The 25,758-nt window shown below is 34.7% G+C and overlaps 1 protein-coding gene and 1 long non-coding RNA gene across 2 annotated transcripts; both read right to left on the reverse strand.

Annotated features, from left to right (window-relative positions):
• Positions 1 to 11,752: 11,752 nt before the first annotated feature.
• On the reverse strand, positions 11,753 to 15,083 carry LOC131146605 (uncharacterized). The gene is made up of 2 exons (XR_009134414.1): positions 14,801 to 15,083; positions 11,753 to 14,392 (listed from the first exon to the last, which is right to left on the reverse strand). It is a non-coding gene; the product is annotated as an uncharacterized LOC131146605 (long non-coding RNA).
• A 3,680-nt stretch (positions 15,084 to 18,763) lies between these two features.
• LOC131146606 (uncharacterized) lies at positions 18,764 to 19,852 on the reverse strand. Its single transcript, XM_058096293.1, has one exon. The coding sequence runs from the start codon at positions 19,535 to 19,537 to the stop codon at positions 19,130 to 19,132; it is 408 nt and encodes a 135-aa protein (XP_057952276.1). The 5' UTR covers positions 19,538 to 19,852; the 3' UTR covers positions 18,764 to 19,129.
• Positions 19,853 to 25,758: the final 5,906 nt, after the last annotated feature.

The raw sequence follows: 25,758 nt of genomic DNA on the forward strand, positions 1-25,758 counted from the left end.
CATTGGACCCTATCAACTCCTAGAACTTTTAGAGAGGTTAAACAAAAGATGACCAAAACACCTGTACTTAGGCATCCAGACTTTAGTAAAGTTTTTGAGGTGGCTTGTGAGGTACAGGTAGGGTCTTAAGTTAAGAGGGGCATCCTATATAATTTTTTAGTGAAAAACTCTCAGATGCCCAAAAGAGATATAGCACATATGATAGAGTTTTATGTTGTAGTGAGATCCCTCCAACATTGGTGATACTACTCTTTACCCCAAGAGTTTGTACTCTTCTCTCACCACCTTGCTTTGAGATATCTGAGCTCGCAGAAGAAGTTGAGTGTGAAGCATGCTAATTGGGTAGAGTTCCTCAACAAGTACACTTTTGTTCTTAAGCATCGTTCCAGTATTGAGAACAAAGTGGTTGATGGCCTTAGTAGCATAGTAGTTATTCTCCATGTCTTGAGAGCCGAGGTAATTAGGTTTGATCGTCTCAAGGATGAGAACTCCACTTGTCCTGATTTTGGGATTATCTTTTAAGAGGTGAGTGGGGCCGACTATAGGGATTTTTTAAATTTCATCATCTGGGAGGGATACCTATTTAAAGGTACTAGGTTATTTGGGGATTGTCTGTTTAAGGGTTAGCTAGTCAACTAGGGATGTATAAAACCATTGCCTTAGTTGAGGATAGGTTTTATTGGCCTTCCTTAAAAAAGGGATGTTGCTAGGATAGTGTCTCAGTGTCGCACTTGTCAGTTAGGCAATGCTAAGAGACACAACACTGGCCTTTATACTCTTCTGCCATTGCCACCCATTCCTTGGAAAGAGCTAAGTATGGATTTTATTATTGGACTCCCCAAAACAACCCGAGGACATGATTCTGTATTTGCTGTTGTTGACAAATTCTCCAAGATGCCACATTTCATTCCATGTAATAAGACTTTTGATGCATCTCATATAGCTAAATTGGTCTTCAGAGAGGTCATCAAATTGCATGGGTTCCCAACCTACATAGAGCCTAATAGGGATATCAAGTTCTTCAGCTACTTTTGGAAGACACTTTGGAAAATGTGTAGGATTTGTTGTTTTCTTCTGCTTGTCACCCCCCAAATGATGGGTAGACTGAGGTTGTGAATCATAATCTTGGTGACCTACTCAGGTGTGTGGTGGAAGAAAAATAGGGCCATTAGGGCTCAGTGCTAATAAACTGTTGTGTTCACTTATAATAATTCTTTGAATAGGTCCATGGGTAAGAGTCCTTTTGAGTGTGTATTCGGGTTATAAACCTCATGCACCCATTAATCTTGTTCCTTTGCCATCGAATGCCCGTATTTCTAAACCTGCTAAGTCTTTTGTCCATCACATTCATGAGTTGCATGTTGAGGTTAGGAGAAAACTTGTTACGAGTAATATGGATTATTAACTTGTTACAAATATACATCATAAAGCTAAAAGAGTTTAATGCAGGTGATAGTGTCATGATCACATAAGACCTAAGCGCTACCATAGAAATTCAGTTTAAAAACTCCAAGCTCATGTCATTGGCGCTTTCTAGCCTCCCTTTATGTCTCGACCACAAGAAACATTGGAGTCTATCTTGGATGACCAATTCATGACATAGGCGAAAACTTGTTACGAATAATATAGATTATCAACTTGTTACAGATATACATCATAGAGCTACAAAGTTTAATGCAAAACCTTGTTACAAGTTATATGGATTATTAACTTGTTACAGTTATACATCACAGAGCTAAAGAGTTTAATGCAGGTGATAGTGTCATGGTTCGTATAAGATCTAAGCGCTACCATAGAAATTCATTTAAAAAACTTCATGCTCGTGCCATTGGCACTTTCCAGCCTCACTCTATTTCTCAACCACTGGAAACAATGGCGTCTATCTTGGATGACCAATTCATGACGTAGGCGAAAACTTGTTACAAAGCGCTCCTAACTTGTTGGAGTCATATTTGTAGTCCCACTCTGCTAAGTAAAGTTCCTTTCAGCTAGGGGAGAATGATGGAGGACCACCTATATCCCCTAGGTTGTCGTGTTTTAGGTATAGGTTAAAGAAGATTTAGAGAATGTGTGTATAGAGGACCTCTTTATAACTTTTGTTAGAGACTTTTTGTAGTATTTGTAATTATGTGTTTAGTTGGGTCCTATTTGTAAATATATGTTGGTTGTATTGGCGACTTAAGTACTGGACATGTTAGTGAATGTACAGTTCTTGTTCGAATCAATTGGAGTTTCTCTCTCTCTTTCTCTATCTCCCTATCTCTCTCTCGCCCGCAAGGTCATGTTCTTCTTCTTCTTCTTCTTCTTCTTTCTCTTATCTCTCTTCTAATTCTATTTCTTACCTCTGTTTTGTTCTTCCCCTTCTCTGTTCTTATCTTTCTTTTTTGCCTCCCTACTGCTACTACTGCTGCTTCTTCACCTATGCAATTTGGATGTGTGATTCTCATATTAGATTTGGCTAAAATATTTTAACTAGGAGTTTTATATAAAAGGTATGTCACCCTTGAACCTCAACCTTTTCAAAATAATTATCTTGGATCTTGAAAATAATTGGACATTTTGTTGTCATAAACATCTCTTGTCATGATTCACATAATTAATTCGAGTTAGCAATTTTTAAGCGGCCAACAAGTAGTTTGCAGCTTATATTTGATTTTTTTTTTTTTACATTATATTTGTGATTTTATTTATTTTAAAATACATGCAATTCATTTACACATTTTATCTAAAAAAAAATTCTCAAAGAGCTTACACCACAACACCTTAAAGCAAACACCTCACCCTACGCATTCACCTTTTGAAATATTGATGATTTCCCATCACGCTAAATAACAAACACGCAAATACAATAATAAAGATGCAAATACTCTTCAAACAACATAATAGCACTAGAAGGAAGCCATAAAAACAATTCTCTCCAAATTAACTGACCTGACAAGAATCTCCATTAGAAAATCCAAGCATTCCTCTACAAACAAACTAAAGCACACCCGTAGCACAAATTATTAGCTACCACATTTCTCCTAGCACTAGTGTTGGCCTAACTAGGTTTTTCAATCTTGTTTTAATGATAACAAATGAAGATGGTTTAACATGTGTTGTTGACTGACTTTATTTTAGGGTTTAAGAAAGAAAATGTGTTAAAAGCTTATATTTCAAAGAAGGATAATCATATGAAACTTAAATGACATGAATTCAAAAACTAAAGCTTGAATATCATGAGAGCATGGATATTAAAGAGAACTCGATGAAAAGCTCAAAGTATCTTAAAGTTTGAAGACAAGTAGCAGATCAAAGCATGAAGTCTTAAGTGTTTAAGAAATGACTTAAAAGTCTTTATGTAAGTGCTTTAATATTTAAATATCTTTTGAAATATTGTTGAAGCTCTTTAGGGGAAATACATGGACTTAGAGACCTATTTTAAAACCCCGAAAATATTTTATGAAAGATCAAAGCAAGAAAGCAAAACTAAATTTGAAAACCAAAAGTGAAAAACCAGAAAGAGGACTGGTCAGCCGACTAACCAAAAATACACTAGGTTTACTCAGCCAACTGACAGAAAATCAGTTGCTAAGTTAACTTGTCAACCGACTGACACAATGAACTAAAAACACTCAGTCGATTGACAGTGCCCAGCCAATTGACCCATTTTTAACTGTGTTGAGCCAACCGACTAACAATTATTCAGGATAATTTCTGGAAGACAGAAAGGTGTTAGCCGCCTGTCTAGCCAACTGACCCTGTGGAAATATACTACCCAGTCGTTTGTTCAACCGACTGACTCCACGGAATTTCAAATTTTTGAACTTAACGGGAAATTTCTAAAAATTGGTTTTTGAAATATGAACATTAGAAAAACTTGGAGGACACTTCAAGTAACTTGGGGAATAAGGAAACCAATTCTAAAAAAGCCTATAAATACTTCTTTAATCTCAAGAAATTAAAACCAAGGCGATTATATAGCACACCAGTATTAAATCTCTCAATCTCTCTCAAAGTTCCATATTGCTCATACTTTTGCTGGAGGGAAATCTGCTGAATTGCTGCTAAAACATCAACTAAGGTTTTTATACCAAGTTTTCTCAATCACAAGGAACCCTTGATGAATTCTACACTTGAGCTTCAATTTTATTTCTTATTGGTATTTAAATTGTTGAAGTACTTAGAACTAAATGTGTACTAATCTACTATATTTTAAGAGTGCTTTTGTACGCAATGATTACTTCATATCTTTTGTAGTTCTTGGACGATTCAAGGTGTTTGGATTGTTGGCTAAGCGAGGGGATATCGCTTAGAGAGGCGAGCTCTAACCTAATTGAATGAGTGACCGAATGAGGGTATATCATTTAGGGAGGTAAACTCTAGCCTACTGAAGAAGTGTGTAAACGGTGTTACTCCTCCTGACAAAAGAACTAGTTTTAGTGAATCCTTTGGTGGTTTGCCAAAGGCGAGAGTATAAGCCAAACCTCGTAAAAATCCTGGTCTCACTCTCTCTTTCCCTTACTCTCTTTACTTACAACATATACGAACAACGTGGATGTTTTAAATTCCTTAATCATAAACACTATGTGGATTTGATATTAAGTAAACTTAAGCTTAATTTTTTTTTGGGATTGCGGAAACCAAAAGGGAGTACGTTGATTGATCCATTCTTTGTGAAAACCGCAAGGGAGTACGTTGATTGGTGAAACACTCAAAGACTCTTTAAATTGAAAGTTTATTTAACGTCTAAACTTTTGGAAAGAGTATTGGATTTTATATTGCACCTCATTTTAAGAAAACAAATTCATTAACTACAGGGCTGCAAACAAACACAAGTTGAATCTTCTATCTTAGTTTGAATATTATGAATGATTGGAAAATTGATTGGTTAAGTACTTTGTTGGTTGTGGATTGAATTTTATTTTCAAGTATTTATTATTTGAATAAATCAACAAGTAAATCATTCATTAAAAGAAGAAAAATAAGTTAAGGATTCTTGAAAGAATTAAAAGAAAAATTTTAAATCCAATTCACCCCCCCTTTTGGGACTACACCTTAATTTTCAATTGGTATCAGAGAGGGATTATAACAAATCCTAATAAGAAGTTATAGAAAGATCTAATGGCACACATAGGAGTAGCTCCTTTCGGAGAGGGTAAGTCCTCAATTCGACCACAAATCTTTTGTGGACATAACTATATTTTTTGAAAAAAACGAATGCAAATCTATCTTCAACATATGGATTGGAAAGCTTAGGAAGTTGTCATGGATGGAGATCTAATTCCTACCAAAATAGTGGATGGAAAACAAATTCCTAAAGAGAAAAAGGATATGACCGATATAGACTACAAAATGCTTCAAATAAATTCAAGTGCCACAAATGCCTTGTATTGTGCTATAAACGCTAATGAATTCAATAGAGTCATGACTTGCAAATCAGCCAAGGAAATATAGGGCAAGCTAGAAGTAACTTATGAAGGCACTACAAATGTTAGGGATAATATGATTGATATGCTTACAAGTGAATATGAAACTTTTAAGATGAACTCACATGAATCTATAACTAGCATGTACACTAAGTTCACTTACATAATAAATTTCATAAATGCCTTATGAAAAACATACACTACTTATGAAATGATTAAAAAAATACTTAGAGGCCTTCCACCTATATGGGAATCTAAAACCACTGCATTAACCGACGAAATAAATTTGAAAAATACTTGCTTAGATGAGCTTATAGGGTCTCTCCTCACATACGAAATGACAATAAATGAAAGGAGTAGAAAAACCAGTGTCCAAGAATCAATAGCCTTCAAAACCTCAAAAGAAAACTCTAGTAGTGAAGAAGATATTTATGAAGATGAACTAGCCTTCATATCTAAGAAACTTGCAAAACTCCTTAGAAGGAAAAACAAATTCAAAAGAAGAAATCAAAACTCCGGATCAGAAGAAGAAAATAGCAAAAAGAAATCTAAAAATAAAACTCTTACATGTTATAATTGCAACAAAGTTGGACATATAAAATCGGAATGTCCACTACTTAAGAAAGAGTCTAAGAAGAAAAACAAAAAGACCATAAAAGCCACTACTTGGGACAATACAAGTAGTTTGGAATGTGAATCAAGTGACCAAGAGGTTACTTATACTTGCTTTATGGCATGGGACGATGAGGGAAGCTCCTCATCCAAATTAGTTAATGATTATAATAGTGATGAATCAAATGATAAGAGCATGCTATCTTATGAAGAACTTCAAAATGATTTATTTAAAGTACATAAGATGCTAATCAAAGTAACTAAACAAAACACATTGCTGAAAAACAAGAATGATGGAATGATGAAAGAGCTAGAATCAATTAAGATTGCTGAAAATGATAAAGATTCAAAACTCAAGAAAATAAAAAATAAGTATGAAACTGCAATAATAGAATTAGAAGTTCAAAATCTTGTTGAAAAAGAAAAAAACTTAAAAATCAAGAAATTAGAAAGCAAGAATGAAATGATGATAGAAAATCTTCGATCTCTATTCTCTATGGAATATGAGAAAGACATATTTCTGAATTAGAGGATAAAATCAGAAAATGATCTCAAGAATTAGATAAATCACGAAAGAAGGTTGATGACAAGAAAGATATTGAGATAAATGATCTCAAAAATTAAATTGAAGATAAAGAAAAGATCATTTACAACTTCACAAAAGGAAAGAAAGACTTTGACAAAATGATAGGTTCACAAAAAATGACCTTAAACAAAGAAGGCATTGGATTTAATGGGGTTGAAAATAAAAAGAAAATGAATCTTTATATGAGTTATTTTTCAAAGGCATTCAAAGATTATGCTAGCACATCTTCTAATACCTACACTAACACCGTATGCTATCAATGTAAGAAAAAAAGGACATATAAAGTTTGAATGTCCATTTAAAAGGAAATGTGTGAAAACAAAACAAGTTTGGAGAATTAAAGATACATCTCTTGTTAAACCATCTGAAACCAAGAAAATATGGGTACCAAAAATGAAATACTAAACTCTTCAACTTCAATAGATATTAAATTAATGGAACATCATATAAATATATTGGATAAATTAAAATAAAGAACAAGGATAAAATTATTCAAGCTTATCTTATTAAAACTCATGAAAATTGTCAGCCTCAAAATCAATGAATGAATCATACAAGGCATAAAATAGAAAGTATTAAGATACATGAAGTTTGGATGTTTAAATGAATTATTGATAAAGAAGAGAGCTTGACCTATTGCACAATAGAAGAATTGAGTAAAAAGTCAATATCTAAGAAAAATTGAACAATCAGCCGATAGACTACAGGCCCAGCTGATTGACTGAACAAATAAATAAGAAGTACTGCAGTTAGCCGCCTGACTCAAGAGCCAATCGACTAACTCAGCTGTGCTTTCTAAAATAGAGAGCAGTAAGCTGATTGACCCTATAGTCAGCCGACTGACTGACGGAAAAATCCTAACTTCGTTTATAAAAACACGAGTCATTCGAGTTGTTAGCCAACTAACCTAGAGTTTCTACTCTTCCTTGCTTTCTTCTTCTTCTATTTCTCAATTCTTTCTCCTCCAAAAATCACCAAATCCTATCTTCCTTTTCCAAAATCCATCACTACCACCTTCATTTTTTTACAGAATCGCTCCACAATGCCAAGGATCAAATCTATAGAAAGTAAGAAACCTTCTACCTCTTCTTAACCCACTGAAGATCCATCCATTGAGCAATGGCTTGTAGCCCCACACGCCAAAAATTTTTATTGCAATCATCTAAGTATGACAGAACCAATCGTGGGTAAAGTCCTTGATACTTCCTTTTTCACATCTAATTTCCCACAAATTATTTCTTTATTCGAAACCCTAGGATGGAAAAATTTTGTTCTTTATCAAGCCAAGGGACACTTCCCAAACTTTGTCAAAATTTTCTACGCCAATCTTGTTAAAGAAGAACACGAGCTTTTGACCAAAATGATAGGAAAAGCTCTCTCTCTCAGTCCCAAATCCCTCGCCAAAATTTTTAAAATTACCAATGGAGATTTTGAATGTCCTACTTTTGGTATGTCTTGGATTCTTGAATAGGGCTTCACTCTGGAAGAATTTCTTCCTTTGATATTAGAAAACGAGCCCGTTTCTTTTGATAATCCTCCACTATATAAACATTTGAATCTTCAAGCTCAAATTTTGTAAAAAATCATTACATATAATATCCTCCCTCAAGCTAGATCTCATGCATATATCTTTTATGCCAATTGCTTTATCCTCTAATGCTTGCTCAAGGGCAAGAAACTAGACTTACCAAGCCTCATGATTAAATGGATGCTATCACGTGTAGAGGCACGGTGAGTTACCCTTCCCTATGGAGGCATCCTAAATATGCTTTTCGCAAAACTTCAAATATTCTCCTCTTCCGATCTCTTTGTAAAACGTGCCAATTATGATTCTACAACTCTTAAATTAATGGGGTATAAAAAATATGATGATGGATGAATTCTTAAGGAAAGTGGAGGTCAAGTACGTCAACCTTCTGTTACTGGTCCTCCTGCATGGTTTAATTCATTTTACCAGTAATTCACCAACTTCAACCAAAACATTAAAATAGGGCTCCAATCCCTTCAAACCAACTTCTCGGTTCTTCAAGATAATTATTCCTCCCTTGATGATCGTTTGGGTCGCATCGAGAAACACTTAGCCAGTTCCTCTCGTCCCACTGATCCTATGGATATTAGTTCCGCTCCTGCTAGTGATAATGGAAGTGGTGAAGAGGACTCCAAAAATGGCGATGATGATGATAAGGAAGACACCGAAGAGGAGCATGAATCTGAAGAAGGTGAAGATGATGAATCAGACGAAGAAGAAGGAAATGAAGTTGAAGAAGAACATCATTCTGATGATGAAACCTGATGTGTTTCTTAAAAATATGACATTTGTAACTTTTTTATTGTATTTTAGCTCGTTATATGATAGAACACTTGGTAGCTTTGTTTGTTTTCTTTCCCCTTGTTTTTGATTGATGTCCAAAGGGGGAGAAGTTGTGAAAGCCAAAGAAGGAAGTGTTCTATTGTGTATGAAATATGGAATATTTATGATGATGTGTGTATGGAATATGAAATATTTATGACTTTGAGCATATTGAACATTTCCACATGCCATACATATTTGATGTCACATGTTAAAGAATGCTTATCATAAGGGAGAGTTTGTTTTATCCTTATCTTTACTCCTCGTTTGTCATCATAAAAAAGGGGGAGATTGTTGGCTTAACTAAGTTTTTCAATCTTGTTTTGATGATAACAAATGAAGATGGTTCAACAAGTGTTGTTAAGTGACTTTATTTCAGGACTTAAGTAAAAGAATGTGTTAAAAGCTTATATTTCAAAGAAAAAGATCACATGAAGCTTAAATGGCATGAATTCAAAGACTAAAACTTGAAGATTATGAGAGCATGAATATTAAAGAGAACTCGATGAAAAGCTCAAAGTATCTTAAAGCTAGAAGACAAGTAGCAGATCAAAATATGAAGTCTTAAGTGTTTAAGAAATGACTTAGAAGTCTTTATGTAAGTGCTTTAATATTTAAATATCTTTTGAAATATTGTTGAAACTCTTTAGGAAAAATACATGGACTTAGAGATCTATTTTAAAATCCCAAAAAATATTTTATGAAAGATTAAAGCAAGAGAGCAAAACTAAATTTGAAAACCAAAAGTGCAAAACCAGAAAAAGGACTGGTTAGCCGACTGACCAGAAATACACTGGGTTTACTTAGCCGACTGACAGAAAATCAATAGCTAAGTTAACTGGTCAGCCAACTGACACAATGAACTAAAAACACTCAGCCGACTGATAGTGCCCACCCAGCTGACTGACCCATTTTGAACTGTGTCGAGTCAGCCGATTGACAATTATTCAGGATAATATCTAGAAGACCGAAGGGTATCAGCCGCCTGTCCAGCCGACTGATCTTATGGAAATATACTACCCAGTCTGTCCACCCAACTAACTCCACGAGATTTCAAATTTTTGAACTTAATGGGAAATTTCTAAAAATTGGTTTTTGAAATATGAACGTTATAAAAACTTGAAAGGCACTCCAAGTAACTTGGGGAACAAGGAAACCAATTTTTAAAAAGCCTATAAATACTTCCTTAATCTCAAAAAATTAAAACCAAGGCAATTATATAGCACACTAGTATTAAATCTCTTAATCTCTCTCAAAGTTCCATATTGCTCATACTTTTGCTGGAGGGAAATCTTCTGAATTGCTGCTAAAACATTAACTAAGGTTCTTATACCAAGTTTTCTCAATCACAAGAAACCCTTGGTGAATTTTACACTTGAGCTTCAATTCTATTTCTTATTGGTTTTTAAATTGTTAAAGTACCTAAAGCTGAATTTGCACTAATCTACTATGTTTTGAGAGTGCTTTTGTACGCGGTGATTACTTCATATCTTTTGTAGTTCTTGGACGATTTGAGGTGTTCAGATTGTTGGCCAAGCGAGAAGATATCACTTAGAGAGGCGGACTCTAGTCTAATTGAAGGAATGATCGAATGAGAGTATATCATTTGGAGAGGTAGACTCTAGCCTATTGAAGGAGTATGTAAACGGTGTTGTTCCGCCCAACAAAGGAACTAATTTTAGTGAATTCTTTGATGGTTTTCCAAAAGCAAAAACATAGGCTGAGTATAAGCTGAAGCTCGTAAAAATCTCAGTCTCACTCTCTTTCCCTTACTCTTTTTGCTTACAGCATATACGAACTGTGTGAATGTTTTAAATTCTTCAATCATAAACACTATGTGGATTTGATATTAAGTAAAATTAAACTTAATTTGTTTTTGGGATTGCGAAAACCAAAAGGAAGTATATTGGTTGATCTATTTTTTGCGGAAATCGTAATGGAGTACGTTGATTGATGAAATACTCAAAGACTCTTTAAACTGAAAATTTATTTAACGTCTAAGCTTTTGAAAAAAAGTATTGGATTATTATACTGCACCTCATTTTAAGAAAGCAAATTCATTAACTACAGGATTGCAAGCAAACACAAGCTGAACCTTTTATTTTAGTTTGAATATTGTGGATGATTGGAAAATTGATTGGTTGATTGATTAGTTAAGTACTTTGTTGGTTGTGGATTGAATTTTGTTTTCAAGTATTTATTATTTGAATAAATCAACAAAAACTAAAGAATTCATTAAAAGAAGAAAAAGAAGTTAAAGATTCTTGAAAAGAATTAAAAGAAAAATTTTAAATCCAATTCACCCCCCTCTTGAGACTACACCTTAGTTTTCAACTAGCATCAAATTATTTACAGCATCAAATGTTCGAAAATAATACCAACAAATTGATTGTGGATGCTTCTTGCTTTTGAACAATGCAACAAGTTTTGAGAGCCTCAATGCTAGAAACACACCTCACACATCCACAAATCTTTGCTAAAATGGGGCCTTCCAACCCACAAATCTCCTCCAAAATGAACATTAACTACTTTGAATCTGATTGAATGAAAGAATAAAAAAGGATCTATGCAATGAACATTTCAGGACTAGGGGTGGCAAAACGAATTCACAAGTCGAGTCCGAGCGGATCGTAAATGGGTTGGAGTTAAACAAGTTCGAATTCGGACTGACCCATTTATAAACAAGTCACAACCATGTAAACCCTAACCCACTCGTTTAGCAAGTCAGGGGTTACCCATTTAAAAAATATAATTTATTTATTTTTAAAATTTTTAAACATTACATACAAAATGACATTTGAAAAAAAACACTCCATTTATTTATTATTATCTAAATAAAAACAACATAAAAACGTAACAAAACTACTACAAATATCCACCGACTAGGCAAAAGATGTGTTCAGCCAAATTGGGATAAAAAGGGTTCTAGCTTCAAAAACGTAACAATACTACTACAGATATCCACCGACTAGGCAAAAGATTTGTTTGGTCGAATTGGGATAAAAAGGGTTCTAACTTCAATTCCAAGCAAACCCATCAGTCGAATTTTTGCTATCACCAATGATTCTAAAGTTGGGCTCTTCAAAAGCAATCAAATGACCAAAGGGTTGTACAAAACCACCCCTTTGTATTTTAGAAAGATAAGCAGTAATTTCTTCCTCTAAGACACATTGAGGAGCTTGTATCATTGATCTAGAGTAATCAAAGTGCTTGCCAAACTCACCAGAGGGCTCAAACTCACTCAAAAGCCAAGCATTTGCATTGTTGCTTGCAGATGAGGATGACAGGGCTGCGTACGAAATGAGTGCCAAACAAAACTACAAATATCCATTGACCAGGCAACCACCGTATAAGCGTCGTGAGGGAGCTTGATCCATGAGAGATACAACAGATCGTGAAAACAACCACCGTCTGAGCGTCGTGGTGGAGCTTGATCCATCAAAACTACAGATATCCACCTCTACGACTCTTACCTCTACGTCTCTTGAATGACCACCGTTCGAGCGTCATAAGGGAGATGGCTAGCTTCAGCTAGGCAGACAGTTAACTAGGCAAGGGCGTTGGACGATGGTGTTGGCAATGGCAACTTGGCGTGCTGCGTGCTGGCCTTGCTCGGCAAACGGGCAGGGACACACAACATTGGAGTGCAGGGCAGCAGGAGTGGAAATGTGGAGAGTGGATAGGCAGCGCCGCAGCCGACAGTGGAGCAATTAGGGTTTTATGTGTAAGGGACCAAGGATAATGTGTTTATATAGCACTTAGCAAGCAAATAAGCGACCCGAACTCTGTCAAACCCGTTTATAAACAAATTGACTTATATAAAACCTGAACTTGTTTTAATTGGATGGGTCACAAATCACCCATCGAGTTTCGAGTCATTTTGCCACCCTATTTAGGACTAGCACACTGCCTTAGTTTAGGCCTTTACATCCTCTACCAACTAACAAACCCTTATATCCCCACCTCCAGCATGGCTACCAACCCCACAGCAAGGCTAGGCAAAGACAAGAAGCAAAGAAGAGAGTTGATTCAAAACTACAACAAAATTTGAGTAACACGACGCTAACAACATTTGAATTTTCAACACATAATTTTGACTAATAATTTTGAGGTTTCAGTGCTAATGGCAATTTTCAATTTCAATTTTTAAATATAATGAAAATTATATGTATAGCATAGAATTTTTTATCAAAATTAAAGAATCTAGGCTTAGACATAATAATGCAAGATTTAGAATTAAAGTGTCGTAAATAGAATACATAAATGTCATGCGGTGTTTAAGGTGCAATCTATCCATAATACAACAATCATATTAAACATATTTAATTAACATGCGTGAAATTTATAAATTAGTTAAATATTTTTTGTCATGCAAATGGTAAATTCCACTTTTGACGTAAGTAATTGACTATGAAATATTTAACTATAAACAAGTCTTTTATATCATCAAGGGTCGACACAAATCACCCATGTGTCAATAACTTGCAGTAAGGATCCAGGGTGTATCAACTCGTTTGAATCTCGACAATCTAGTCTCATCCAATAGGCATAGAACATACTTCTTTTGTGAAAAAGAGGTCCCATAAATGGCCCTAAAGTCTTTCAACAATAGGAAGGCATGCCAAGTTCAATATGAAAAATAAAATAAAACAAAAAAAGAAAAAAATGAACCATACGGTCAATAAAATTGGCAAACATGAATAATGGGCAAAGTGCTTTTGCACCAAAGACATTTACCCCAAGCTAACTGAGGAATGTGTCAAAAATCTGAACAATCCTTCTTAGCTTAATGCATGCATGATTTGAAGACATGGTTATAGAAACTATAAGCTTATGTAATTGGCATCATATATGTTTTTTTCTCAATGCCTTTCCTTTTATCTTTTTCTCTATCCCCTAGCTGCTAACAACTTGTCAGCTCTTCATCCCTCACATCTAGATGATTTGAATTCACAAAATGGAGCACAAATAATAAGTATTTTAAATCCATGATTGTATAGTTAACATATGCATTCGATATATACCCACAGAATGTCAATAACGCTTTTTCGTGTTTCCTGGAAGAATGGTTCCCCTTGTGGTTGGAGTTGAAAGAACATTATCCAAGAAATGGAACACTGGATTCTGTACCTCAAACTTCGACCACATTCACAATAAAAAGAAGAAAGTTAACCAAAAATATAGCCATGATCATTGGTATTCAAGAAATATTTACCAAAGTTTTGCAAATTGCAGCTGTGCATATGGAAAAGAGATCTGCACTTACCTGCCCACAATTCAAAACTCTGGCAGAAGGGCTTAACTCAATGTCTCCAAAGCAACTAATTGGCCTTGCTAGAGAGATTCATATTCAAAACATTCTGTAGTGTGCATGCAATCAATTGGTTTGAGACCAAATCCAAATTATCCAATCCATATCTTCTGCAAACTCTGTATCTGTGGCAAAGGATTAAAGTGGATATTTATTATTATCCAAAAAAACAATGAGATTAAGACCTGTGAGATTCTATATGCAAAAAAAATTGAATTTAGACATGTAGATAGATGGTTTGCACGCTTGTTTCATAGAGGATGCAGCACGAGATATGAAGCAATTGAATGCTCCAAGCTGGAAATAAACATAGATTTGATCAGTTTTTTTTTTTTTTTTTTTATGACTTCTTGGTCCAGTTTTTTTAGTCTCACCAATTAGGCTTTCCCAGTCTACCATAAAGATTTAAATTCCATTTCTTTCTTCTTATTATGATTCACATTCTCCATAGTCCAAGAAATATGATAGAAACATCAAAACTTAGAAAATCAAGTTTGAGTAATAAATTAAGGAACTTAACATTGGAACCTCACTTTAAGTTAATAGTAAGCTGTCTAGTTGGCAAAGCTTTTCAAGTGAAATTTGCAAATCAACCATCTCTGCCTATTTTTAATTGGTCTCCTCCAGCAATTTGAAAAATGGAACTTTGAAGCAACTTAGAAAAGCTGGAACCAAAAAAACCACTGATGAAGAATGAAATTCAAATTTCTGGGGTAGTAGTTGCTTATCCTTGCCTCTCTTCAATAAAATCATCTCAGTTGTTGCTTTAGCTTATTTACTGCACAAGTCCAAGGAGGTTTGTATTTAATTTAATTAAAATGAAAGTAAGGAATGTTAAACCATAACAACATGTAAACCTGTTCACTTTAAAAAAAATATGAATTCAAATACAAACAAGTAAAAGAATATTATAAAAATAGTAATGATCCTCACGAGTAAATAGAGAACAATTTAAGTTATTGCTTTTGTAGTATTTTTCAATTTATATCCTTTAATCAATAAAAAATTTGTCAAAAGATTAAAGAAAATCAAATTCATAAGAAAATTTTAGGCATGAGACTATTGACTCCGAAGAAGTTTTTTAACAAACTATGAGGCTTCAAGCTTCTCAAGTAGGTTGGCTACTCCATCTGTATAGCCTTAGTAAAAATACAACAACAACAAAACCAAGCCTTAAGTCCCACTAAGCAGGGTCGGCTATATGAATCTTTTTCCGCCAATCTATGCGATCATGGACCATTTCTTTTGACAAATTCAATGCTATTAAATTCTTACTCACTATCTCCTTCCAAGTTATTTTAGGTCTACCCCTACCCCTTCTACTGTCCCCCACAGTAACTCACTCATTCTTCCTCACTAGTGCACTACGTGACCTATGTTACAAGTGTCCATATAATTTGAGTCATCCCTTCCTTATCTTATCTTCTATAAGAGCTACACCTAATTTACCGCAAATACATTCATTCCTCAATTTATCTTTCAGTATTATACCATTCATCCATCTAAGCAATCTCATCTCGACAACTTTTACTTTTTGGATGTTTTGTTTTTTCGTCACCCAACATTTTGATCCATATAGCATAGTTGGTCTTATAAAGTCATATAAAACTTCCCCTTAAATTTTAAAAGTATTCTACGATCACAAAACACACTTGAAGCACTTCTCCATTTTACCCAACCTACTTTAACTCTATGCATTACATCATCTTCAATTTCTCCTTCAATTTGCATAATAGATCCAAGGTATAAAAATCTACAAGTGTTATTTATTTCTTTATCATCAAGTTTAACTTTATCTCTAATATTCCTCCTACCACTAATGAAATAATATTTCGTGTATTCTGTCTTATTTCTACTTATCTTAAAACCTCTAGATTCCAAAACTTCTATCCATAATTCTAACCTAGCCTCTACTCCACCCCTAATTTCATCAATTAATACAATATCATTTGCAAACAACATACACCATGAAACCTCATTTTGAAAACTCTTAATCAGTTGGTCCATCACTAAATCAAAAAAGATAGGGGCTCAAAGCAGATCCTTGATGTACACCTATGGTCATTGGAAATTCTCTAATTTCTCCACCTATAGTCCTTACACTAGTCATTACTCCATCGTACATATCCTTAAATGATATTAGTATACCTACTAGATACACCCTTTTTTTCTAAAACCTATCATACTATCATAGAACTTCCCTAGGTATCCTATCATATACATTCTCTAGGTTAATAAATACCATATGCAAGTCTCTCCTCTTTTTTCTAAGCTTTTCCATTAATCTTCTTAAAAAATATATAGATTTTGTGGTAGATCTTCTAGGCATAAAACCAAATTGATTTTCCAAGACCTTCATTTCAAACCTTAATCTTTGTCAACTGCCCTTTCCCATAGTTTCATCATATGACTCATAAATTGGCAAGGGAAAACGTAACATATTCATATATAGATTGCAAGCTCCGAATTAAGACCTCTTGATATAATAAGTAATGAGCATAAAAAAACTATCTGCTCAAGGAAGTGTACAGTAAAAGTGCTTTTCAAAGCTCAAAGGTTTTCATTACTTCGCTCACACACACACTCTTAGAAAAAACTCCTATCTAGAAAAAACCCATAAATAGAACCAACAGTAAACTACTCCAATAATTATATAGGTATTTGTTTCTATTTTCCTAAGAATTGTCCAACATACTTCTTCATTAATTAGTCTTAAAATTCCACTTACCAAATCATGGCATGATAAACATATCAGAAGCAAGTTCTTTATAGAGTGCAAAGACTTATATTGTACCACTCTGGTTGTAAGCCTATAATTTCAAGAATCAAAGGAGAAGTTATTCAGTGATCATAAAACTCCACAACAAAATTTTGAAAAGGAAAAAAGGAATTCTAAATTGATGATATTATCCATCCACTAAATTCAGTTTCAAACATAACAACCTAGCAGAGTATTGAAAGAACAATTTGCTCTTTCACCAAAATGGTAGAATCATCCAACTGTGTAACATATTATGCTAAAAATAAACAAATAAACTAAGCAATTGAGTCAAATAATAAATGAATAAAGATAAATAAACATGGTTAAATTACCCCTATGATGGCTGAAGCTGCTAATGAAGCCAGACCCTCAGTATCCTATTGCATTGCTGCATTTTTTAAGCTGCTACAATTAAAATCTTGCATATTTTATTTCAATGTTGTAATGATATATAAATCTTGCAATTATGTAAAGAAGATAAATCACTAATACCTCTATACCTCTTTGGGATTTTCTATTGAACATGCATAAGCATCCATGAGCTGTGCCTGTTTTCCTGTTTTCAAAATGCTCACAAAATACTAACCAAAAACACACTTAAAACTTCAATCAAGGTGAGCACTTAAATATTTTTTATATAGAATGAATACATTCCACACATGCTAATACATGGTGTAGATGAATTTAATAATATTTATCGCAAATAATCAATCAGCAATGGAGAGCTTTAGTTTAGCTTCATACTAATGGATTAATCTTTACTAAAGAATGAAGTTCCACTTATGACAAAAGGTTGAAATTATATCAATAACAGCCTAATCACGAAGAGCAGAAACTGAAGAGACATTTTTTTATCAGTTTTAAAATGAAATGAGTGGTAAACAAAATTAAAATGCAATCTGGACTACCTCTATGACCGTATCAGATGCAAAACATTCATAATTGAGAACTCCTTTAAGAATAGACAAACTTGATTCAAAATATTTTTTTTTAAAAATTGTCATGGATTATAATATTCAAAATTAAACTTAAAAAGCGAACTCCCCCCCCCCCCCTAGCCCAAAGAAAAAAAAAAAAACTCAAACTATAATGTCAGCAAGATTCCACCCTCCCCTCTGACTATCAATTCCAGATTACTACGAATCATGGTCATTGCTATCCCAAAGCCCATTAAACCTCAACCAATAATGGAAAATCTTATTTATTCTTGGTACCAAACACAGAATAGTGATGTGAGGAACCTGATCAAAGCTAAAACAGGAGGAGTTAGGGGAATAAAATGGTAAAGGCATGAAGGTGACAATGAAGTTGAATCAAAATTCCTCCTTTTTAGCAATTTTTTTGTTAGAATGCATGGGAACCTAAGTCCTGAATATAGACTCAACCAGCAGAAAGCAACTGATTTCTCAAAATTTGCATTCTTATTTAGATCATAACAAATAAATGCACATATTTTTTTTACCAATTAAATGAGACCTCCGTGATTGATGCCATAGCAACTCCACCAACACTGGAACAAGGGAAAAACTCATAGAAAATGAAATTTGAGTTTGGGTTGGAATACTATATGTTATGGCTATTCCGAATGGCTGACCAGCGCTTCCTAGCTATTCTGGCTTCATGTTGCCACTCAAACTTGTAACATATATCTATTCTTATGAAGAATAAATCCCCATATTAAGATTTAGCATCTATTCATTTCCTAAAAGTCTAAAATCAAACTAAAAAGAACAAATTGGCAATCAAATTTAATAAATTAATACTGAAACATGTATACATGAGATGCCCATTGAACAAATTTATCCACAAAATAATCTGAATGGTTTTTCTTTAATGTTTACACGCACGAAAAGAAAAAAAAAAAAGACAGAAAGAAAGAATAGCCGTAAATCTTGCACATACATTATACATAAAGAATGAATGCACAGATCGCCTGTCCCCCGACCATTTTTTTCTTTCCCAAGAAGAAAGGGGGCCAAACATCCAATTAATCAATCAATCAAATACAGCGTAAAGGAATTGAAACCCACCGACGGATACAGCTTCTGAATCAGATAAGAAAAAAAAAAAAGAAGTCGCGCACTAGAGCCGGCGAATAGAATTAGAAAAACCCGAACAAGACCAAGAAGCCGAGCAAGATAAGCCAAACAATGTGGAGCAAAAGCAGGGCCTGACCGGAAAGGGGTCCGCTGCCCCCATTCCCTACCTCGCAGAACCCCAATTTAGCGACTTTAATACCGGAGCAGAGAGCATCGGCGCAGCCGCACCAGTAGGTAACGCCGTCAACGCCGCAAACGGGGTCAGGGCGGAAGCACTTGACGGGGCAGGAGGCCGGCGCTGCCGATCCGGGGCAGGGCTTTGCATCGCTGGCGTGGGTACCGGTGGGTAATCGAATTACAGAGGAGTCATATTCGGAACGGACGGCGGGAGAGGATAAGGCGAAGGCGATGAGCAGGAGAAACAAACCGGCGACAAAAAAAGGGGAGGATGAAGCCGAGAATGCGATCATGGTACTGGAATCGGTGGGTGAGAGGCGAGCCTTAGAGAGCTCGCCTTCCCCTTTTCTTCCCTCACCCCACCGACGCTGATGAGAAAAAAAGCTGTGACCTTGGGGGGGAAGAAAGGAATTTCACGGAAGAAGAAACCCTAAACTAAACCTGGTGAAAGAGAGGGAGAGGACGGGAGGATGAGGAGGAATCTCGGAGGGCTAATTTTGCCAAGTCTGACAGGTCTTGTTTGGTCTGGTCTGGTCTGGTCTGGTTTGGTTTGGTTTGGTTTGGTCACCTCATCCCCCTCAGCGAGGGCCAAAGCGGTGCGGCTAGGCCTGCGTGCGTTTGGATTTTGGTTTGGGGTTGGGTTTGGACTCTGGAGGCTCTGTCCTCGAATGAAAGAAAGTTCAAAGAAAAAATAACTAAATCTCTGAGGAGAATTCTTTATCTTTTTTCAAAAATATTAAATTTATTTCTATAATTATTCATTATTATTTCAAAATATTTCTTTAACTACCTATAAACTATTCCAAAGTAATTTTATTATAATAAATTTATTCCTATAATTACTCATAATTATTTTAAAATATCCTTATAAATTTCTACAACTATTCTAAAATATTGTTAACTATTAATTTTTTTTAAAATTTTTTAAAAATTTTTAAAAATAGTCTTAGATAAATAAATAAAAGAAATTTAGGGGACATTAGGGTTGGATTTCAATTTTTCGGCCTATCTTTAGTGTTTATTTTTGGGCTTTATTAAGACTAAACCCAAATAGTTAAAAAAAAACTATTTTATTTTATGGTTAACATTATGTATGTTTTTAGGAGGAGCTTATCATTTTGTTGAATTCAAAACATCATTTCCATAGCTTCAGAAAGTTATATTATTTTGAAAAAATCAATACATTTTGCAACAAGAAAGAAATATTATATTTGAGGATTCTAAAGAATAATTTAGAATCACTTAGGTAGAAGTATTTTTTAGAAAACCTGCAGATAACATCCTTGTTTATGAATACTTAAAAAATAAATGCTTATAATACTCACAACTAGAATAAGAAATTTTTTTTTTTTTTAAAAGTGGCATTTGACTTATATTATGACAAATATTTATTGCAAAAAAGTGTTATTTCATAATCACTTTTTTAGAATTATTTAAGTGAATTTTGAAAAACAACCTTAGATAGTTTTTTAGCCATTTATAGCACTATTTCAAAAGTAATGCAATTTATATTATGATCAAAGTAATGCAACCTCTTTAAGAGAAGCACACCTTCCATCTATCAAGATGCTTAGACATTTTAGCAATCATCGTATCCAACAAATATCTTCGGAAGAGTATTCCAACCAAAACGAACCACAAAACTAATGCATTTATAGCACTATTCCATGTTGATAATTGGAATGACGCTTGCCTTTGAAGCAGGTTTTGTAGGTCTAAATCCTACCATGATCTATTTAACTTAAAGATGTTTAACAAACAAAAAGTAATGATTGAAGTCTTCCTTAACAATATGGAGGAGATAACGTCTTGTATATATATAATAATTATACTTGTGTGTTCCTATAAAATAGGAAAGAATCAAAATACAAATATTCAAAATATATTTACATATATCTAGAGTAATATCAATCAGATATTATGCAACCGTATATATACAGCTATATCAATCGGATATTGTGGAACCAAAATTGATTTAGCAAATATCATGGAGAATTTTCGATTCTATCTTATCACCCCCCCCCCCTTGCAAGCTGAGCGTGGCAGAAGGGATAACACTGAGCTTGCTTCGAAAGAGAAAAAACTAAGGCTTGGTGACACCTTTGGTCAATGAATCAGCAAGCTGCAAATGTGAGGGGACAAAATCAATTTTCAAAGTGCCACTAGCAACAAGTTCACAAACAAAATGGTAGTCGATCACAATATGTTTTGACCGTGAGTGAGTAACCTAATTGACTGCCATAAAAATTGCACTTTGATTGTTACAAAGAATTTTGGGTGACGCTGAGAGTGTAACACGAAGGTCCCAAAGCAATTGAGTAATCCATGCAATATCCGTAGTTGCAATGGTTAAGGAGCGATATTTTGCTTTGGCACTTGAACGAGAGATAGTGCTTTGTTTCTTAGAAGATCAAGAGACTAAATTGGCGCCAAAAAAGATAGCATAGCCCTTAGTGGAGCGACGTGTATCAGGACATCCAGCCTAGTTTGCATCAGAGTAGGCAAGAAGATCACAACTGGACTATTTATGATGTAACACCCCTAACCTGCCAAGTGGGGCCCAGTGTGTTATGAGACCAATCACACGTCTCTGATACCATTCACGCAGCAAAACTAATTAAACAACCTCAAATATAATACCAGAATACTATAAACATATTGTTAGCTTTGGTGTATTCCCAAGAGGGGGGGTGAATTGGAATTTTAAACTTTCTTTCTAGGTCAACCAATCTAGTAGTAGCATTACGCAACCTAGGGTGCACGTGCGATAAATAAATTGCAAAAATGTAAACAATGCACACACGATATATTATCGGGGTTCAGCCAATACTGCCTATGTCCCCGCCTCTAGCTCACAAGCCCGAGAATTCCACTAATGCTCACTTAACGGGTGGAACGACACCGGTTACAACCAAGTCAAATTACCAGGGGTGACCTAAACCTCTACATGTTCTTCTTACAGGGTGGAGAAGACCCTACCGATCCTTATGGGTTAGATCAATGCCCCCTCAGGGCACACCTAGAATACAACAGATATTGAAATACAAACTTTTGCATACAAATAAAAGTGCTTCTTGCTCAAGCAGATTGGTCGTTAAGCACAAGCAATAATCAATGCACATCAATATGATAAGACCTATAAGCTCAGTGATGTATATGTGCAATCTACACTCAATACAATGTCTATATTTAATCAAGTGCAATGAATGTAGTAACTACCTTATCTTTGAAACAAATTATAGAATATCTCAATCATAGTTTAGGGTTTCAAAGATTTTCAGCAAATGAAATCAAACAATCTCTAAAAACATTTTCTCAAGATACTAGCACAAAAGATGTTTGAAAATAAGCTTAGAAAAAGTATTTTTGCACACACAAAAAATCTAAGCTTTAGGTGTAATGCCCTAAACCCTAAAACCCGGTCTGGTGCGTTATTCCTGAAAATCCATAAATAAATACCATATACGCAGCAGAAAACATAACTATGATCCTCAATCATAAAAAATAAATACTAGAGTTTACTAATTCTATCTATATTCCCATATATCCACATATCTCCAAAAATATACAGTATTCAAAAACACCAGTATGTTCCACAACCATCCATGCCTCAGAAAAACTTTAAAACATAAAACATAAAACATAACTTATTTACATCTCAAATACCCTAAAAAAAAATATTTATATCCTTTTCTTTATCTAGAACCCCAAAAATGCTATCAACCTCGAGTTTTTCTAAGCTCGTTTACGTGATGGTTTTGAAAAGATAAATTTGTAATCGGTTGAGACACATCTTAGTAAGGAAAAAAACAATATATATTAAAACAGCATGTGGCCAACAGGAGATTCATAAATAACATATTAATATCATTTGCAAACTATTAACATAGTTTTTGAAAAACATTTCCTGATCCTATTCATACACATGAAAATATTTACCCACGAGACTACCCAAGGATAGGGATGATTATCCGCCCATACAAGTAACACCCCTCTGCTCTGATACAATAGGCAACCCAAAGGTCACAACTAAAGCATATCAGAGCACTCACCTTACTTAGTAAGCCCTCAAGTGATAGACTAATCTCGTACTCACATAGTTCATACAAAGGTTTACCAGCGTAGGCCCCTGAGAATAGGAAAATCTACCTGCCAATACAAATAGTTTCCCTCTGTCCTAGCACGTTATGCAACCTACTACTACATCTGATACTACTAGTGCACTCGTCTTTCTTAGCAAGCCCTCAGGCAAAGAGATTGCCCCGCCCTAATGTAACTTGTTCTACTAACATGAATACTTGATAATACTATAATACGTTATTCTACCTGTCATTATTCAACCATCTCGTATCTGTTCATGTTCATAACTTTAACATTTCTTGGCATTTCACTTTACGTAACCTTTAACATTTTACATCGTTCACATTTCATATTTCATATCCGTTTCATTCACATTTCCATTTCATTCATTTTCATTTCATTCATTCATACTACAACTCCTTTTAGTTGTACATCAGTTAGTCCACATAGATATGTGATAGAATCTGCTAACACAACACCTTTTAGCTGTTATCAATTAGTTTACAACTCCTTTTAGCAATCATTGCATACATGGTTGCATTATCAAATAAAAGCAACATGATCTTTATAATATTTCATTAACAGTGCATTTCTTACATAGCTTGCATCTCATACATATACATACATTTACACCACATTACCATCTACTCATGCTACACAGTTTTGTAAAAAAGTTCATACATTGCCTGTAAAATATGTCAACCAACATTTAATGTTTATATACTGAAAATATACCTTCATTTATTACATAATTATCCTAAAATACTTTCCACTTTCATCAATTCATTTTCACATATACGTAGCTAAATAGGCAACCCTAAGCTCAGAAAACATAATTTAAACGGTTGAAATTTTATACCCGCATGAAAACATATATACATATATATAACATAACTCATTTTCATTTAATTCATGAAAACCTGATTTAATATATATAAAATCCCTCTTACCTAAATCCTCGAACTAACCCAATAGGTATCTCAAACTGATGTCTGTGATGCTCACCCGGTCCCTAGTTCAAAAACCCTAGTTTGATTAAATAATCCCAAATAAACTACTATTTACACATTTTCTCAACTTAATAACCTTAAATAACCTTTTAAAAACCCAAAACTGAGAATCCAAACTCTTACCTCAACTTAGGAGCATTTCCCGAAAAGCCTAGTTTAAGAAACTGATCAGCTAGATGTGTAGAGAATCTTCCTTAGAAGACCGTAGCAACCTCTGATCGTCAATTCAGGCTGAATCCAAGTTGGATTCTTAGAGAGAAGGCAAAGAGATGAGTTTAAAGAGAGAGAGTTGAGGAAAGTTAATTTCCTTCGCAAAGAAGCTACCCCAAACCTTCTTATACTTGTCTTTGCCACAAGGACTCGTCGACGAAAAGATAAGACTCGTCGATGAACCACTGAAGAACACTCATCGACAAGGTCGTGAGCTCGTCGATGAGTTTTAGAATAGCCCAAACCCTCTCGATTAATCCTCATCGATGAGACATGCATACTCGGCAACAAGGCTCACAAGATCTCTCATCGACGAGAAAACCACTCGTCGATGAGCACCTGTTTGTACCCATTTTTCAATTTCTTTTCCCTTTCTTCTATTTCCCCTTTTCCTTTTATTATCTTTCTTATTGTTTTAAATAGTTAAAATTCTCCAGGTCGTTACATTCTCCCCTTCTTAAAGAAATTTCGTCCTCAAAATTTTACTAACTAATTCATATTTCCCTCATTTCAAACCTTCATAACCCCATTATATTTAGTATATCCATACTATTCATAACATAACATCATCATATAACTTTGCCAGCTATCCATAATTTAACTAAATCATTACTTTTTAAATCATAAATTCATACCTGCTTCTCTGATGGCATCCTCCTCAGCCTGAAGTGTATACAATTGGGTTGGAGCACCTCTCCCAAGTGGTACCTACTGTTTTCTCCGATCTTGGTTCTAAACAGATACCATTGGCAATGGTTATCGATAATTTTTCTTGATATGCCCTGGCTTACCACACCTGAAACAATTTGGAGTGCCAAACCAGTATTCGCCCCTATGCCTTTTATTACATTTCTAGCATACGGAGTCCACTATCTCTTTCCCTTTCTTCCCTGATCCCTGACTGGCCTCAAACTGAAAACTAGATGGTGCAGGTCTCTTCTTCTACTCCCAAGGCTCTGTGCTGCTCTGGATACTCTTCTCTAGCATCGAAGCCTTATCAACTAAATCTGAAAAATTCAAAACCTAAAACCCGACCACCAGCTCTTACATTCTGCGCCTCAGGCCTTTCTCAAATTTCCTGCCTTCGTTGCCTCGTTTGGAATCAAAAATGGTGCGAAGCGTGATAGCTCCACAAATTTTTCTGTGTATTCCGCAATGGTCATCTCCCCCTGGGTTAGGTTAGTGCATTGATCAATCTTTTCCTCTTTGATAGA

This window comes from Malania oleifera, chromosome 13 (genome assembly GCF_029873635.1).
Source record: "Malania oleifera isolate guangnan ecotype guangnan chromosome 13, ASM2987363v1, whole genome shotgun sequence".
NCBI lineage: Eukaryota > Viridiplantae > Streptophyta > Magnoliopsida > Santalales > Ximeniaceae > Malania > Malania oleifera.